Source organism: Corapipo altera, unplaced genomic scaffold (assembly GCF_003945725.1).
Source record: "Corapipo altera isolate COAL_440 unplaced genomic scaffold, ASM394572v1 61411, whole genome shotgun sequence".
NCBI classification, from domain to species: Eukaryota; Metazoa; Chordata; class Aves; order Passeriformes; family Pipridae; genus Corapipo; species Corapipo altera.
Genome location: NW_020884875.1, coordinates 5,141,500 through 5,158,886, shown reverse-complemented (window position 1 = coordinate 5,158,886; position 17,387 = coordinate 5,141,500). Strand labels below are relative to the sequence as shown.

The window sequence follows — 17,387 nt, the reverse complement described above, 5'->3', positions numbered from 1 at the left end:
TCTATTTGTGCAAGCAGCTGCTAGACATACTTCCCCCTGGAAAGGCTGGTATCAGTGGTATTACCATGTGGATAAAGAGTGCTAATTTTTTAAAGAGATTGATGGGATTTGTAGTGAAGCTGCAGCCCACCATGGCACAGGCAGAAGAGACCTCCACTCTAGCACTAACCTGGAGGGGAAGTCCTGAACTGTAGTGCCGTGTTTCTCCTCTCTCTCTGTCTGTCCAAGTGTTTTTAATAAGGGATGATTTTTCAGCATGAGCACAGCAGTAGACAGTCTGAGCTTTCTGGAGCTGAGCTGGCATACAGGGACTGTACTTCTGGCTCTGGAGTTAGGATGAGTGGGGCCAGCTCAGATATCTCCAATTAGTGTGCAGGTCTAAATCTTTAGACTTAACCCCTGTGTTCACAGTGCACGGCCATTGAGATGTCATCTTTAGATGAGAGGAGTGAGCTGTTGTCTCTGGTAGTCAGCAAGACAGAGATCTGCATCTCTTCTGAATAGAAGGTGCACCTAATATTTTCAGAAATATTCCTACTTCCATTAAAACCCAATCTTGTGACGTTACTCAGATTAAAAGGAAGGTTTTGATTCCTGGCTATGAAGTAAGTAATATGAGACCTATGCCTCTTGGAGAGGTGGCCTCTTGTTGCCACCAATGTACCCCAGAGGTTTCCTTTCTTCTTTTCCAACGCCCAGGGCTGAAGCTGAGTATTTATTGAGTGACTGATGGGTGTTATGTCAGCCTTGGTTCATTGCACCACCAGTGCAGTGTAGAGGCTGTGCAGAGAGACCTCAAACACCCTGGTTGTAGCATAAACTATAAAAGGGAAACAAGTCAAAGGCATTTGTGGGCTTTCTGCCCACCAGGATCTTATGGAAATGTATGGTTTTCACCTTGCTTTTCGAGGGCTAGTGTGATATTGATACCTTTTCTTCTGTGAAAGTATTTTTCACAGTGCTTAGATTTATGCATGAAATCATCTTTATCCATTTGGAGGAGCAGTCTGATCAATTACAAAGGTAATCCTTCACTGATGGGAACTGAGAAGGCTCTCTAATGCTTGCTCTGCAAGGCTTGCCAGGCTTATCGCTTATTCTGGGACAGAATTTTATGGACAGCCAATTTCACAGTTCCTAATTTAACCACATCAGCATGTCTTAAATCTGTCTTAAGCTGTAGCTGTTCTAAAATCTTTGGTGTTGATAAATATCTCAGTCTGCTGCCCATGAATGATATTAGCAGCTTTCTCTGACATTCACATTCAGTCAGATTATAAAAGTAAAATATCATCTAAAGTACATGAAAACAGCTCTTTCCAGACTATTTAGAAACAGTACTTCAAGGCTGTTCTGGTAAACATGTAAAAATCATTCCTCCAAGAACTTTCAGTAAACTGCCACTTAAAAGGAGAGAAGCACCTCCCTCTGTGCTGTTCTTAGTGCTAAAATGTAGGAAGTCAGTGGCAGGTCCAGTCTCCAGCATGGTCCCTATTACATGAGCACTTGAGTGCCAGGCCAGGGGCACGATTCACCAAGGAGCACCAATGTAGGCTTTTGTAAAGCTCTGGCTACAAGAAAAGGTAAAATTTGGCTGGGTGCATCCCTGCCATGTTTGGGTTAGGGTGTTCCAGTGATTTCTGACTGATAATGTTGTGAGCAAGAACAAACTTGGGCACAGAGTGATGCAAAGAGACCTACAACACAAGACAGTCAGATGCCACATTGTCCATCCAGTTTTGGGAGGCAGGCCTGTGTACATAAGCAGGCCTTTGTGTAACCAAAATATTAACATATATGGAATAGATGTTATGATTTTGGCTGTATGGTCAAATTACTTGCCAAATTTCCGCTAGTTTAATCATGATCTAATTTGAAATAATTAAATAAAGTATGTTGTTTTTAGAACTACTTTCTTATCTCTAGGGCTATGAATATCATTGCTGTCATAGCTAGAATAGTTTTTTATAATAACCTGTAAGTTTAACTGGTAAAATTTACAAAATGCTCCGTAAACAAAAGTCACCAAAGCAGATTGCTAACTTTTGATCCTCAACTCCATCCCAACAGCTGTGCCATAAGGTGATGTGGAAACCACGGGTTTAAACTTGTTAAGCTTTTATAAAATTGACCTGTAAAGTTTAAATCCAGGCCTGTATCTAAAATTCAACTCAATCCATGTTACATCTTCTACCAGATTCCTGACTGATGAGGATTCTTGACCTAGAAATCTAGGTCTGATTTGCTAGTGAGATCTTAAACCAATACACAAATCAAACACAGGCCATATGAGGGAAAAGTATGGGGTTGAGTGGAAATGTAGGGACATGTGTTTTATATTTGGTTTAGTTCGTTAGAAAACAGTATGCTCTTGACTTTTGGTCAGTTAAAAACATAAAATAATGGAACATGATGGAAATTTACAATTCAGACTTTATTCTGCATTTCTTGTACAGATTCCTTATGACTTTTAGCACAAATAATAAATAAAATATCAGAATTGTAGTACCCACTTTTCTAGAATCAATTGCTTCAAATATCTTCAAGTCTAAACAACCATGATGTAATAACTCTAATAAATGGACATGTGCAAACTTACAAGCTTAGAACTTTTGTTTAAACTAAGGAACTCTTTGGCTTCAGCTAGCAAGAGCCTGGGCTTTGTTAATCAGATTTTTCTTGTATTCTTAAAATTGTATTTGTAGTCAGTTTCATTTGATTATGTTTTTGATTTGTCCAAACAGCAGATGGATATGATAGAGTCTGTATTTAACTTGGCACTTTCCATTCCACATTCCTTTACTATTCATAGCACAGCAGACATACCCATCTCCAGTAGACATAAAAGGAGGCAGTTCAACTTGCAGCTGCAGTTCCCCTCAAATGTGTGAGTATTTACAAACTCACAGCATTATTTCTTTCTAATGTTGAGAAGACCAGATACTAGATATAGTGGGTGGATATTTTTTCATCTCTGCCACTCTCATGAAAGAGTGGAACAGAAATTAAACCTGTGTCTGTAGTAAAAGGAACCTCTTCACTTAAAATTAGATTCATGTAGAGCCCATGTTCTTACGGAGAGAGTGGGACTATACACAGGCAGAAAAATTTGCTCTTCAAGAGAGAGTTGTGAAATCTCAGTCTAAATTGTCAAGCAACATGAAGAATAAAATACGCATTTGATGGAATAAGAAGACTACCTAAAATGCATAAGAATAAAGGCATTTGTGTAAGAATAATGTCTTTTTATTACCAGGTTTCACAATGAAGAATTTGATCCTTTTGAGCATTTGTAAGCAAAAATTTTTTTCTTCAGTTGATAACATAGTGGAAAATGTTAAACAAAACCAATTTTCTAAAATGTCTTTAAATGTTTTCTTTTAAATTAATTTGTCTTTGACAGAAAGTATAATTTCTACTTACTTTGTTTTCAAGCAAATGTAGTCAGTGATTATTCTTTTTTCTTATAGCTTCAAATATGCAATACACTTCTAAAAAATAGTCTCTCAAGACTTATTTTGGTATACAAGCTTGAACTGTGGAAATAGATATTTTTTTCTTGATAGTATTTTTCAGTTTGTATGCTTTTCCAAAGAGAAGAATTTGATTTCAAAAATTAGAAAGCACCTTTTTTGGTACATAAATTAAATTTCCATAACTTGTCTATTGCCCATAACTCAAAACTAACTTACAACTTGTCTATTGCTTCTTTAATCTTTATGACTATGTATGACAAATGCTTATTTCTTTAGAAATACAACTCCTCCTACTTAATTCAAAAATATACTTTATTTTTAATGTACTATAAAATAGATTTTTTTTTTCTCTTGCTGAGACTAGCCTAAGTTTCCTACTCTTCAAACAGCCTGGCTTTCCAACATATATGTAGCTGGAGGCAAGCAGTCTACCATTCACATCAAACAATAAACTCAGCATACTGAAAAACCTATGCAAAGGCTTTCCTTTACTGTAATATAAATACAGCCACATGCTTACCACACTCTACAGCGTTGCATGAATGATATTACTTTGTTATATTAATTAAGAATGATTTTATCTCACCAATAACTACAGACAAGGTTCTAATTCTTTCCCACCGAGTTCTTCATTTCAACAACCAAAATGCCATCATGGCAGAAAAGTGCAGACAAGTCTTTGTTCTCCACCCCATCAGGTAATTTGTACTGTCTGGTAAAGCTTCTGGATATGAAACCATGTTCATCCATCCTGGGTCCGTGTTGAGCTTTAATCAGGAGCCAGCCTTCGAAAGTCTGGATAATGATATCTTCGGGACGGAACTGCACAACATCCAGCAACACCTGGAAGCGTGTGTTTTCCTCCTCCTGGCCACTCTCCCCTGCCCCAGTCGTGCTTTCTGTGGTGCATCTTTGGTTGCTCAGTGCTGCTGTAGCAGGGCCTGGCAAAGCATATAAAAGATGGTTCAGTTTGTGTGTTTCCAGCTCTTGGTCAGCAAACTGCTCCTGGTAGCGTACAGGAGTTTCCACCCAGTGTCTTATAACAGCTTCTGCCATGGCTGAGGCAGAAAGATCAGCTGCTACTCCTGCTGCCTTGGGAAGCTGCAGAGTCAGAGTGAGCCCTTCCCAGCCGTATGTCTCACCCACAGACTAGTCTGTCAGTGGATGTCGCGTTTCACTTTTAGAACAGGCAAAGCTTAACATTTAATACAGCATCCTGTGCTCCAGTGCCGGGAGACTTGTTTCGTCTTTTATCCACTAACAATAGAGCACTATTTATAGTGCTGAGGCCTTGAGTGGCTTCAGCACATGCACAGCTTTCATGCATGACTAGTAAAAGCAAAATTTTAATACACCTCAGATTATTGCAATATTATTTTGTTTATCATTATAAATAATGAGCACAAAAATAATATCTGATTGCAAGGCAAATAATGCCTGCAAGGGTAAATAGCTAAGAGAAGAGTGCAGTGAAAAGGGAAAAGCATTTCTAAATTTTAGCATGTTTGCTAGAAAATCCCTATAGCTGGGCTTGGTAATGTAAAGCAGAATGTGTTGTGGCAACTGATGGTGAAAATTGTTTATTTAATTTATTAGTGCAACAATAGTTGCCCTAATGCTAGAAATCATCAAACAAGATACTTTTATTCCTTCTCGTTTGGCTATTCTTGTTTAGAGTTCTATTTCTTGTCCTTACATGTTCCATTACTATGGAAATGGCAAGTCAATTCAAATGGGATTTTTGGTTCATAATGGAGTAATGAAGAAAGATACTTATTAAGTTATTAAATTTCAATACTTATCAGAAATTAAGTTCTGTATTGAGTTCATAGCAGAGCAGGATTACCAGACATATCTATAACTGAACCTCTATGTTTGCTATCTTATTTTAAACCCATAAAGGCTACATAGCAATGTAAGGAAATTTTCAGAAGTTAAAGATAACTTACATTAATGCATTTAATTGAGTATTGTGAGAAATGAGAGTTATACTACTTTATTGGCTTCTTCTCCTGTTAAACTGCCCTTCAGAAATAATTTAAAAATGCTATTCTGGATGTTTGACTGACTGAAATTATAATAAAAACAACCTGGAGCATTGCCTGTTATCTGTTTGGCAGCTGTTTTCTGTTTTGCTAGCAAATTATTTACTTGATGAGGAAAACTTTAACCCTAAAGTGAAGCAGTATGCCTGGCTGGTTGTGATATGATACTTAAACATATTGCTGAAAACTATTGCTGTTCCTACTGAATTCCGTGATGATAACCTGATTTATTTCACTTCAGTTTTGCACTTCATTAATAAATGCACTGTGGAGGAATATAACCTTTTTTTTTTCTTTTAAATTTAATTTTAATTATTCACATAATCTCTGGAAAAAGGTAAACTTGCCCATACTTTAACTTAAAACACAAATCACCATCTCAGTGCAAGTCACTGTGGGACAGCTGTATCTATTCGCAGAAGCAGCTGTGTTAGTCTTTCAAATGTCTATGTTAAGCATACTTGGAACTGTCTGTCTGCTATAATTAGCATGAAAGATGCTTTGAATACCCTTTAAATTCATGTCATATGCAAAACGCAGAAGTTCATAGGATCCCTTTCTACTCTGTATGGTAACGAATCAGAAAGATTTTGGAAATGAAGCCTTCCCATCCTGCCCTCTCCTCTGTTGCAGTCTCTTCTTCTCTCATTTTACCTCTGGTAGGCTCAGGAATTAGCATCGTGCTTCTTATCTCTTTGTTACTAACATGGGGAATATGACAAGTGGAAAAAGCGAACACCCTTGAAATGCAAACATCAATTTAGAATATGTTTTTGGGCTTTCAGATTTAAACATGGTTGCAGTGCTGCAATACCGAGGCACTTCTGATGCTTATGGTGCTGTACTCTTCAAGTATCTATAGCAGGATTTGGTTTGGCAATGCATTTTAATAGCAATTGATTACTGTGGTAATTTTAAACCTTCAGAGCTGATCCGTTAGGAGCAGGATCGACGTTCTAAATCTCCCAGGTCGATGCCCAAGGTTTTGTTTCCTGGTTTTGCTGTGTACACAAAGGCCTCTCTCCGTACTGCCCAGCGAGCAGGAATCCACCGGCTGGCATGACAAAGTACAGCAGAGCACCCGGGCAGCTCGTCACGGCGGCCGTGCACTCGCCGGGCCCTGCTCTCTCTCGCTGACCACACGTGTTCATTGTCTCCCAATCTCCTGCGGGTTTTGGAGATCGGGACCGGGATCCGCGTGATGCAGCCGGCCTCGAGAGTGCGGAGCCGGGATCAGCGGGGCGCAGCGGCATCTCCTGGAGAGGACGGGGAACAGCTGCGGAGGAAGAGCCGCCGGCACGGACGCCGCCTCCTGCCTGTGGAACATTGCCCTGGGAACGCGCTCCTGCGGGAGGAAAAGCGGGATTTAATTTATAGCGCGCTATTTTCACGCTAGTATAAGTCTCAGTATTTTGGAAGGGGGGGGGGGGGGGGGATCCATGATTCTGAGTTGCATCAAAAGCAGCGTGGCGAGCAGATGATTCTCCCTCTCTGCTATGGTGAGACCCCACCTGGAGTGCTGCATCCAGCTCCGGAGTCCCCAGCGTAAGATGGGCATAGATCTGTTAGAACAGGTCCAATGGAGAGACATCAAGATGGTCACGTCAAGAGGAGAACCTCTCCTCTAGGGATAGGCTGAGAGAGTTGAGGAGCTGGGGTTGTTCAGCCTGGAGGAGAGCAGGCTCCAGCACCTTCCAGTATGTAAAGGGGGCTTTGCAAGAGAGCTGGTGAGGAATTTTTGGCAAGGTCATGTAGTGATAGGACAAGGGGGAATGGCCTCAAACCGAATGAGAACAGGTTTAGATTAGGTATTAGGAAGAAAATCTTTACTGTCTGGGTGGTGAAGCATTGGAATAGATTGACTGGAGAAGCTGTGGATTCCTCATTCCTGAAAGTGTTCAAGGCCAGGTTGGATGTGGCTTTGAGCAACCTGATCTACTGGGTGGCATCTCTGCTTATGGCAGGGGACTTAAAACTAGATAGTCTTTCAGATCTTTCATGTTCCCTTCCAATCCAAGCCTTTTTTGGATTCTGTGATGCTGTGAAATATAGACAGCAGGCATCCTGGTAAAGCTGTATTGTAAATTGTAAAAATGTAACATGAATAAAGTAATGAGAATAATGTATTTTTCATGCATGTTTTAAAGAAAATCAAGTTCACCCTGCTTGGCACAACTTTAAAATAATAAATTGCCCTGTTGCAATCCTTGGTGTGCTTGATTCCCCAAAGAGAAATTTGTGTTTTAGCTACCACTGAAATTCAGTAACAGCTGAAAAGGGAAAAATGTGAAAAGGCTGGCACGATGAAGTGAACGAGAACTCTTACAGTAGAAGCTAATGGGCTAATTTCAAATCAGTCATATAATTATCTAAACGAATTTAGGTGGAGCTCTACAGTTACTTTTATCAAAGCAACCAAGGATCTACTCATGATCTACTTCCTGTGTCATTTAAAAGAGATATTGCCTCTTCAGACTTTGCAATACATATGAAACGTAAGGAAGGGTAAGACTACTTAGTGAGTTTTACCCGTGCTGTCTGTTACACCCAATATGGGAATATAAGCTCTGTTGTGATACCAAAAAGCTAGATAGTAAAATAAAATATATGTGAGATTGGAATGGGGTGACACATAGAGAAACTCAATGGTAAAGAGTTCCATGCAGTATTTAATGTATTTGTTTAGAGTGAGAAAGTTACTGTCTCCTGCTTCCATCCCTTTGAGTCCATTGCTCCTTAGAACTATGAGCTGTCTTTTTAGCTGAATTGTTAGATCTAGAGATTTGTAAACTCTGAAGGAATCAACAGTGTAACCGCAAGTCCTGCAAATGCCTAATCAGCAAATACTGAGTGTTCTGTTTTCAAAAAATATTGAGGGATTTTTTTTTTAGTAACATCTCATTCCAATCCAACATGCTGTTTATATTGTTTATATTGGTCAGTGAATCACAACATAACTCTTTCTGCAGCAAGACTTTGTGCTGTGTTGTAAAAATTCTTGCAAATAGTAAAGGCTGTGTTGTTACATAGCCAGCTTTACTGAAGGGAGGCTTCAGTCTGTGGGTCATGTCCTTCAAAACCTGGAAAAGGCTAGATCTGCCCAAACTCCTGGAAAATCTCTCCAGGGCACTGATGCTCTCTTGTAACTGTTAACTCAATCTCCTAATTTTAGGGGCCTTAAGAAGTGGAAAACTAATCCCAGCTTTTGCACTAAGGATTGTTTGCTCATTTTTTAGGAAGCAATGTAAGAAATATAAGTAATAATGGAATGGACTATCATTTTTACACATTACAACTACTATCAGAAGATTTTTTTTTACACATTCAGATGATAGAAGAGCAGATGAAGGATGAGGATGGAGGATGACAGGACCACAGCAGCTGCTGTTCGAGCAACGTCTTTACAGAACAGTGAAGGAATAAAAATGCAATTTGTGTAACAATGATTTTAAAATTTCAAGTCGCTGTAATAGTTATTTTAAAGTGATGTCATGGAACACTTTACCTGTATTTGCTTCGTTTTTCACATGGCTGATTTTTAAACATTTCTATGTCTGCTATAGGCAAAAGCATCTGTGCCTCACAAATGCTTGAAGAACTTCCATGGAAAACAAACTCTTTAGAGTGATAATAATCTGTTTAATTCTTGCAGAGAGAACAGTTGAGAGAAAATGAACAATTAAAACAGGATAATGTGCCTAAGGACTGGAAAGCTCTGTTTTGCTATTGCAAGTCAGAATCTAATGCACTCTTGCTGTAGAAACAGTCTTACTTTTCACCAGTTAAAAATCAACTAGTGTTCCAAGAAGAATGCCAGTTTTCAGGTTCCTTCCTCTTCTGCCGCCCTGAAGTCTTTACTTTAGACTTGATAGGAATAACTCAAGGCAGTGGAGTACAGTAAGACTGGTGTATTTATTTTAGATCTATTAAAACTCCATAGCTAGTGCTCACATGCATATTTATCAAGTGAAACTCCTATTCCATGGATTTACAGCTTCAGGCTTGCATGTTTTGAGGTTGACCACTTTAATAAAAATAACACAAGTACTCACCTATGAAGTTCTGGAAGTAGCAATATTTTTGCTGTTTAAAATTATGTACTAAGGCTTCTTGGAGTAAGGGCTTGATAATCTAGGACCCAAATTACACATAAAACATGCTAACCTGTAATTAGCACAAAACACCCATTATCTCCTTTTGTTTAGGTTTTTTTTCCCTAAGAACAAAATGAAGACTGAAGTTAAATAGTTAGAATGAATATGTTTGTCAAAATTATTACTGGCCAAAAATAATTGAACTTACTAAATGAATTCTGAGATTTAAAAATTTCACTATGTTCAAATGTTGAAAAGGACTAAAGGTATAACTGAACAAACTTGTGTTTTCACTGCCACCGTGAAAATATTGTATTATGACATAAGTGTTTGAGTCAAAACAACACTATAGAATACTTATTTTCATGCATTTAGGAAATTTTAGAGCTGTGAGCAATATTTTCTGAGTATTTGCTAGCAATATCAGATATTATCCAAGATATCAGCTGAATGGGCCTAGATATGAAGGTGGGTTGTGGCTCTAGCTAAAGTCTATGACTGTGGCACAGGCTACTGAATGAAACCACTGATTTAAGGTGCTCTGCATCTTTTTTGTCTTGTAGGTGCAACTGGAATCAGTGAGATTTTTCTTTAATATCAAGAATCCATGAAAACTTCTCAAATAACATAAGTCACTCACCACCATGCATCACCAAGGTGGGTAAGTTCCCTAGGGCCAAGGAAGGAATCCCTGATAACTCAAAACTCTTTGAGACTGAGTGTCGACATCTTGATGTGAAAGGTTTGCTATGGTTAGTGAAAAATTCCTTTCTGGAATGACAAAAATATGCTGTTCAATACCAGTGTACCCTTGGAAATAACTACTGTGCCAAGTGTCTTCAATGGATGAGGAGCAGCTGGAGACTGACTGTGTAAGTAATTAGAGTGAAAAGTTTGCCCAAAAACTCAAGTGTAGAGCGACTCAAAGGGGATTGGTGGTGACAACGCTATCGTATTCATATGCTGACTTAGTGGATAATATGAAATTCCAGTCTTAGAAGGAAAGCCAATAATTCATTGGCAAAAATACTGTCTCACCTCTCTCTACACAGTGAAAGCCAACCAAAATCTGTCTCCTGCATTAGAACTGTTATTTCCTTCAGTGTTGGAATTAGAACAATAGTCTCATATTGTCTTAATTTCCTGACTTTGGCAATACCAGGAAGGCTGCAGAGGTGGTATAATCCCTACTAGTTATGAAATTACATTTTCTTTCATAGTATGGGTTCAAGTTAGAAGACAGAACATGGCTAGACCCTTTTTTTTAAGATTACAGATGAAGTTTACTGTGAGTCTTGATTTATAAGACATGAATAGGTATATCATTCCACAGACACGAGTCATGAATGCTTTAATGAAATGTTAAGCCTGAAATTTAAAACTTTTTTTCTCCTCTCTCTTTTTTTGAGCTTTTGTTCATACATATTAGAATTTTCAAAATCTGAAAACATGTTTTCTAGCCTGCTTTGTACACTTGCCTACATTCAAAGACCCCATGTCACCTATGTTGGAAAAAAACAGGAGACCTGCTTTTCTTCTTAAAAAAGTCATTGTACGATATAAAATACTGGCAGAATCTCACTCAGTCTTTGCCATACACTCTAAGCAAATATCACTGTACATATAAACATTTATATAAAATGACCTGACATCTGGTCAGTAGGCAAGTTGGCACTTTCTTTCCATTACTACAATACTTTCCTCCCAACACATATTTGTCAATACAGCTATTTTTATAACACAGATCAGAACAGCTGTGCAAAATCTGTTGCTCTCATGTTGTTCTACTGAAGGTAAGAAGAACTTTAATTAAACTTTATTTTTCTAAGGTTTAAGTTTACATAGCATGCTGTGCAAGAAATAAAATGTTTGTTGTGAGATCATGAGAGAGCAATAATATTTATAAAAGCAGATTTAACTCCCATATTATAGAAACCATTTTATTTGCACAGTAGAAGCTCTTTTTCCATGTTAATCTTTGCTGTAGCAAGGAGGTAAATTAGGTCTGTACAGGTTAATAGGATAGTTCTGTAGTTGTATTAGTAATACTGGATTTTAAAGTGGAGGAAAGTTTTAAAAAGCAATGCAGATGTGTTTACTGGGCTTGTGTTAGCCATTCCATGTAGATTGTAGCTTTCATTGGGGCCAGTTACAGTTATTTACTGATGTAAATGTGTGTATGGAGTCTGTGGTTTATAAAGTGAAATCGGGCTTCTTTTTCTTAGGCATGAACAAAGACACAGGAAAATCATTCAGAAGAGTTAACCATAAGGAAAACCACAAACCACAGAGGGGGCTTTAACATGCAGTCAAAGGACTTGGCATTGTTGACATTTTCTATGAATTCAAAACATATTTAGTTTTATACAGAGAATGACTGATGGATGGATAAAGAGGGTGGAAACCGAGAATGAAAGACAAAATATTCTAAATGCAAGGAAATTTGATTACCAGTGTACAAGCAAGCTGTCATTCAGCAAACTGTACTGAGTGATAGTAGCCAAAGGCAGCTGGATGTTGAATAATGTGTGATTATCTGTTCAGTTTGCCAACTCCCTACTCATATTGCTGTTCCCAGAGCATTCAGTGAAGATATCAGTGAAGTACAGGTTGCAAGATTAAATCTTATTCTAGCAAAAATCCAGGACTCAAAGAACACCAGACAGTTTCAGATGGACTCCAAACTGTCTCACTGCTATTCATTTTCTATCACTGCTGGAATTTTGCTGTGGAAACAAATAGCAAAGAAAACAATAACAGGATTAAGAACAATGACAGACTATTAAATCACATACCAGTGGTTTGCAGCCTATGGCATTTTTTTTCCACTGGTGTAATGGTAGACTTTTTTTGGCAGTGGCTTTTCTTTTTTACTGAGGAAGGGATGCTTTCTAGTTCCTCCCTACTTTGTTATAGTTTGTATGTAGTTTCTTTTATTTAATTCTCCCACCTGAATTTGTGTAGTTTGGAGACAGGCCCTTTTTCTGCTCGGGAGCAAGAATTAGAGCCTCAGTTGCCAAATCACGTTTCATTCTTCCTGGGTATAGGGAGCCATAGAGAGCAGTTAACTGTCAGTGAGCAAACAATAGTAATGAGTTCTGTGAACTGGAATTGTGAGACAGCTAACGTGCACAGACTGCAGAGCAATAGAGATTTGGGGCCAATATATAAACAGCTGGTAATTCTGTAATCCTGAGCCTAGCCTAGAACCATAGAAAATCAGTGTCCAAGTTTAAGTATTTACATAGTGCAAGAGGCCTCAGCTATTTTGAGAGATCAAATACAGTTTCCTGTTCTTCATATTATTGTTCCCAGAGTCAACAATGCGTCCTGGTGATACCATAAAAAGACACCAAACTATTCTGCAATCTGGAAAAGTGTTTTTTAGTTATTCTACTGCTGCAGTTCTAAGCTCTGATTATGTAGAATCACAAAGTTAGTATTTTTTTCTCAGTGGATACCCAATTTCTTTAGTCTTTAAAGTTACTTTGCATATGCTGATAATAATTTTAATTTCCTGATCTAAAATGTCACACATTGATTTCATATGTTTTAGGCTAATTTTTATCCCTATCCAAATGTGAAGTAGGCATTTAGATAGCTAGCTAATGAGGTTACAAAACATGCTTGCTACATACCAATGACATTTCAGGTGCATGACTACTCATGAAGTTCTCATTTGAGCATGCAAAAGGCACTAAGGGTTTCCAAAATGCAGTTGCTACAGTCACTTTTCTCCAACAACTTGTTACCTTTAATGTCCACATCTCATATGTGTGGCCAAGTTCATTAAGGGGTATCTTTCTGACTCAAACTGGCTGGCATAGGAAGCTGTGACATGTCAGCTATGCCTTTTGTAGAAACGTGGAGTTGATTGCTCGCATGTACAAAACATTTGGACTGATCCCTTGTGTTACCGGATACAACCCACTGTAGTTATTACCTCTGGATGTGGGGAGAAAGGCCAGCAGAAATACCTGGCTCCATTAGCCCATTCTTTGTTCCACTACAGCAGGTCTGACTGGAATGTCAAGACCTGGTCTACAGAGTGTTAGGCAGTCAGAGCTGTACTTCCAGGTAATACTTAAAGCAGTCTGGCTGGTTGCTATTTGATGTTAAATATTACAGAATCCTTTCTGTCTTATATTAGGTACTCAAAATCAATAGATACTTTGACTTTTAACTTTCTCTGCCTCATTCCTTCTTCTGAAAGCAATAATAATACTCTCTCATCTCAAAGGATTATTGTGAAAATGAACTAATTAATATCATAGAAACATAATATCTGTGAATAAGTTAGTGTCAGAATGTATGACAAAGCAAAAAAAACTTTTGTCCCCAGAGAGAATTTGTCAAGTTGTGAGTAAAAAAATGAGGCCACATACAACAATAATAACAGTAAAGAAAAAGGAAAATTGAATACTGACTAATACAGTAGTCAAGTGGAAAATATACAATAGAGTCATATAATTGAACAGCACATACAGGCATATGCAGGCTGAATTAAAGCTGCACAGGAAATCTGAAATTTAACATTTTCTTCTTAAGTGTTTAAAAAATTTACTGTACTACAGTCACAATTGTTAGATTTCTATTCCTCTTTGTTTTTCAGCATGAGACACAATTTGTTGTAAGGATGTGGGATATACAGAAAGATAGAATCACTTTTGAAAATTAATTCAGATAGTAATGTAACGTTTTTTAAAGTGAAGTTAAATCTGAGCACACTATGACTTCCATCTACTCCTCTTCCATGAGAAGTATGAGTCAGTTGATGTGGTAAGATGAAGCCTCTTGGCAGTCCCCTCTCTGGAGACTGAATCTATTGGGTATGTTCTGCCCACTGTCCCAGCAGAGATACACTAGAACTTCCTCATTTGCAGCAGAAAGGATATTAGGAAAGGTAGGCAGGATCTGGTAGGTTCAAAGTTAAAATGCCTCTGTTGGAAGTCATCATTATCATCATCATCATCATGGCTGGGCTTCGCGAACGAAGATTTGGGAAGGCTTTATCCACGTTTGTTACAGGCACGTTGGTGACTTATGAGGCCAATACGTGACAGACATATCTGATTGCAAAAGGCACAGCAGAAAGACTCCTTAGAAGGTGTATTCCGCAAGACACGGTTCTTTCTGCGTTGCCTTTTCTCCTCGAGAGTGATCCTGTGTGTGTTTTCAAAGGCATCAGCAGCGTTGTAGATGGTGTGTCTCCAGGCCTCCCGATTGGAGGCCAGAGTAGACCAGTTATGATGATCAATAAGGCCAAGGCTGAGATGTTGTTTCAGGGAGTCCTTGTATCTTTTCTTCGGGGCTCCCCTCTTGCAGCAGCCAGTGGCAAGTTCACCATAAAGCAAGATCTTAGAGAGGCGGTGGTCCTTCATCCTTGAGACGTGTCCTGCCCAACGCAGCTGTGTTCTCATCAGCATGGCCTCTATACTTGTGACTGCTGCTTGTTCTAGAACAGATGTATTGGTCACATAATCTGACCAGTGAATGTTTAGGATTGTACGGAGGCAGCGTTGATGGAAGCGTTCTAGGAGACGCAGGTGGTGGCGGTAGATGACCCATGATTCGGAACCATATAAGAGAGTAGACAGCACTATGGCTTTGTAAACACTGATCTTTGTACTTTTCTTCAAGCGTTTATTACGCCATACTCTTTTGTGGAATTTTCTGAAAGCACTGTATGCCTTTGCTAACCTGTTGTCTATCTCTCTGTCAATCTTACCATCCGAGGAGATGAGGCTGCCTAGGTAATTAAACTGCTGGACTGATTTGAGCTCTGATTGGCCAATGGTGATGTGGGGATGATGGGGGACTTCCTAAGGTGCAGGTCCCCCCTACGTGCCGAAGGAAGTGCAGGGTTTGGGGGGGGCGGGCTAAGCGCGGGGGCCGGCTCCCGGGCTAGTCCGGGGTCCCCCCTACTGCCGAGGGAAGTGCAGGGGTTGGGGGGGGCGGGCTGAGTGCGGGGGGTTGGCTCCCGGGCTAGTCTGGGGTCCCCCCTACGTGCCGCGCGCGGTCCCAAGGTGCAGTCGCAGCAGGAGAAGGGAGAGAGAAAGTGGGGGAGCCTTGCCAGCAGTTGCTACACACCCATGGAGGAGGATAGAGCAGCTTCGGAGCACACAGAGGTTTGCCGTTTCAGGTCTGGGGGGGAAGGGGGAGGGGGGGTACAGGGGAAGGGGGTGGGGAAGAGAGGGGAGGGGTATCGAGCGGGCCATGGGGGTCTTCTGATTGACGGAGGGGAAAGCGGGGCACTCCTGTATGAAGTGTCACAGGTGTGCAGTGCACCTGCAGATACTTGGTAACACAGTGGAGGAAGGACATGGTCAGGGAGAATAGTGGGGTTCCTGTTGGAAGTATCAACAGAGATATACTACAGATATACTAGAGAATTTATTGGAAATCTTACAATATCTGTTTGTATGCAGTAATACACCTTAACCTTCTGAAAGCTAGCCATTAAACCAGTGAACATGTCAAAAACATTACTTTTGCCTATGGCTCAGTTCCAAGACAGTGCATTAATATGCATGTCAATCTGCTGAGCAGGGTAAAAATGAAGAATTAGTGATCAACGCTAATGAGAATAATTTGCTCTAAATACAAATGTACTGTTCTTTTTGCTCACAATATTTACAACTTTACTCGAAAGAATCTCCTAGTATCTGGTTAATTTAGTACTACTATTTATGATTTTTTAAGTGTTCAGAGTAACAATAATATTTAACCTAAATTCCCTCACTAAGTATTAACAGGGTTGCATGTTAATGAATTAACAAATTCACCTTAATTTTATTCTTAAACCCTCCACGTAGAAGCAAGTGATCAAATTTCATGCTAGTTATACAGAAAGCTAGTTTACTATTTAGCCAGGACTAAAAAAATCATATATGGTCCAGATTTATCCATACTCCATGCTGAAATAAGCCAGAAATAAAATACAACAAGTGTTTCTTCTCATGTATTCTTCAGATATGTTAAAGCCAAGAAAGCTATACTTTGGCTGCTAGCCTTTCCCTCAAGGAAAAAAAGAAAAATACATTAGTGAGAGTCAAAGGGACCAGTAACACATGCTTTGGACTTGTTTCCAGAGCTGAAATCTGTACAGTTACCACACAAAATACCTGACTCTTAATGAGCTTTTAGAAAACCCTAGTATTTCCACCTGTTTTCCTGATTTGAGATTCAGTTTGGCTGAGAGGTCTGTCAGCGTCTTTAAATTGTGATTCATTCCTTCATGGGGCACCTTCTTGCAACTTATTCTCATCCTCAGACCATGTGGAGGATGGTCAAAAGACAAACACAGTTTATTCCTAAGCGAGAACTCTTCAAGATGCGCTCAGAATATTTGCATGCATGTCTTATTTTCCCCCTCCCTTGAAGCTGTAATTGCATGTAGGGTAGACGAAAGAATTGCACTGAAGTGGCTGAATTCACATGCTGAATTCACATAGGAACAGTGGGAGAAGGGGGACAGTGTTGTTATAAAGTTCCCACTCACACAATAAATTGCCTGAGTGGAAATGCATTTCAAAGAGTGCATGCTCTCTGTTGTATTTATTCCTATACCCTTGACGCTAATGCAGCTGAGCTTCTTGGGTGCACAAGATGCTCCCTAGCATGTCTGCAGCATTGCTAAGTTTGTGTTGTTCAGATGATTATCATTAAGTGGTTTTATTACTCACAAGAGAGGTTTATAATCCAGCTGCCAAAGTGTTAGCAAGAATGGATGGCTGGACTTGTGGCACTGCCTTGGGAGGTAAGAAATCCAG

General features: G+C 39.4%; 2 protein-coding genes across 1 annotated transcript; one reads left to right on the top strand and one right to left on the bottom strand.

The window, feature by feature from the left end:
• ARL15 (ADP ribosylation factor like GTPase 15) overlaps positions 1-17,387 on the top strand; it is a 276,210-nt gene that overhangs the window by 9,161 nt on the left and 249,662 nt on the right.
• Positions 2,411-5,419, bottom strand: HSPB3 (heat shock protein family B (small) member 3). Its single transcript, XM_027635371.1, has one exon. The coding sequence runs from the start codon at positions 4,530-4,532 to the stop codon at positions 4,083-4,085; it is 450 nt and encodes a 149-aa protein (XP_027491172.1). The 5' UTR covers positions 4,533-5,419; the 3' UTR covers positions 2,411-4,082.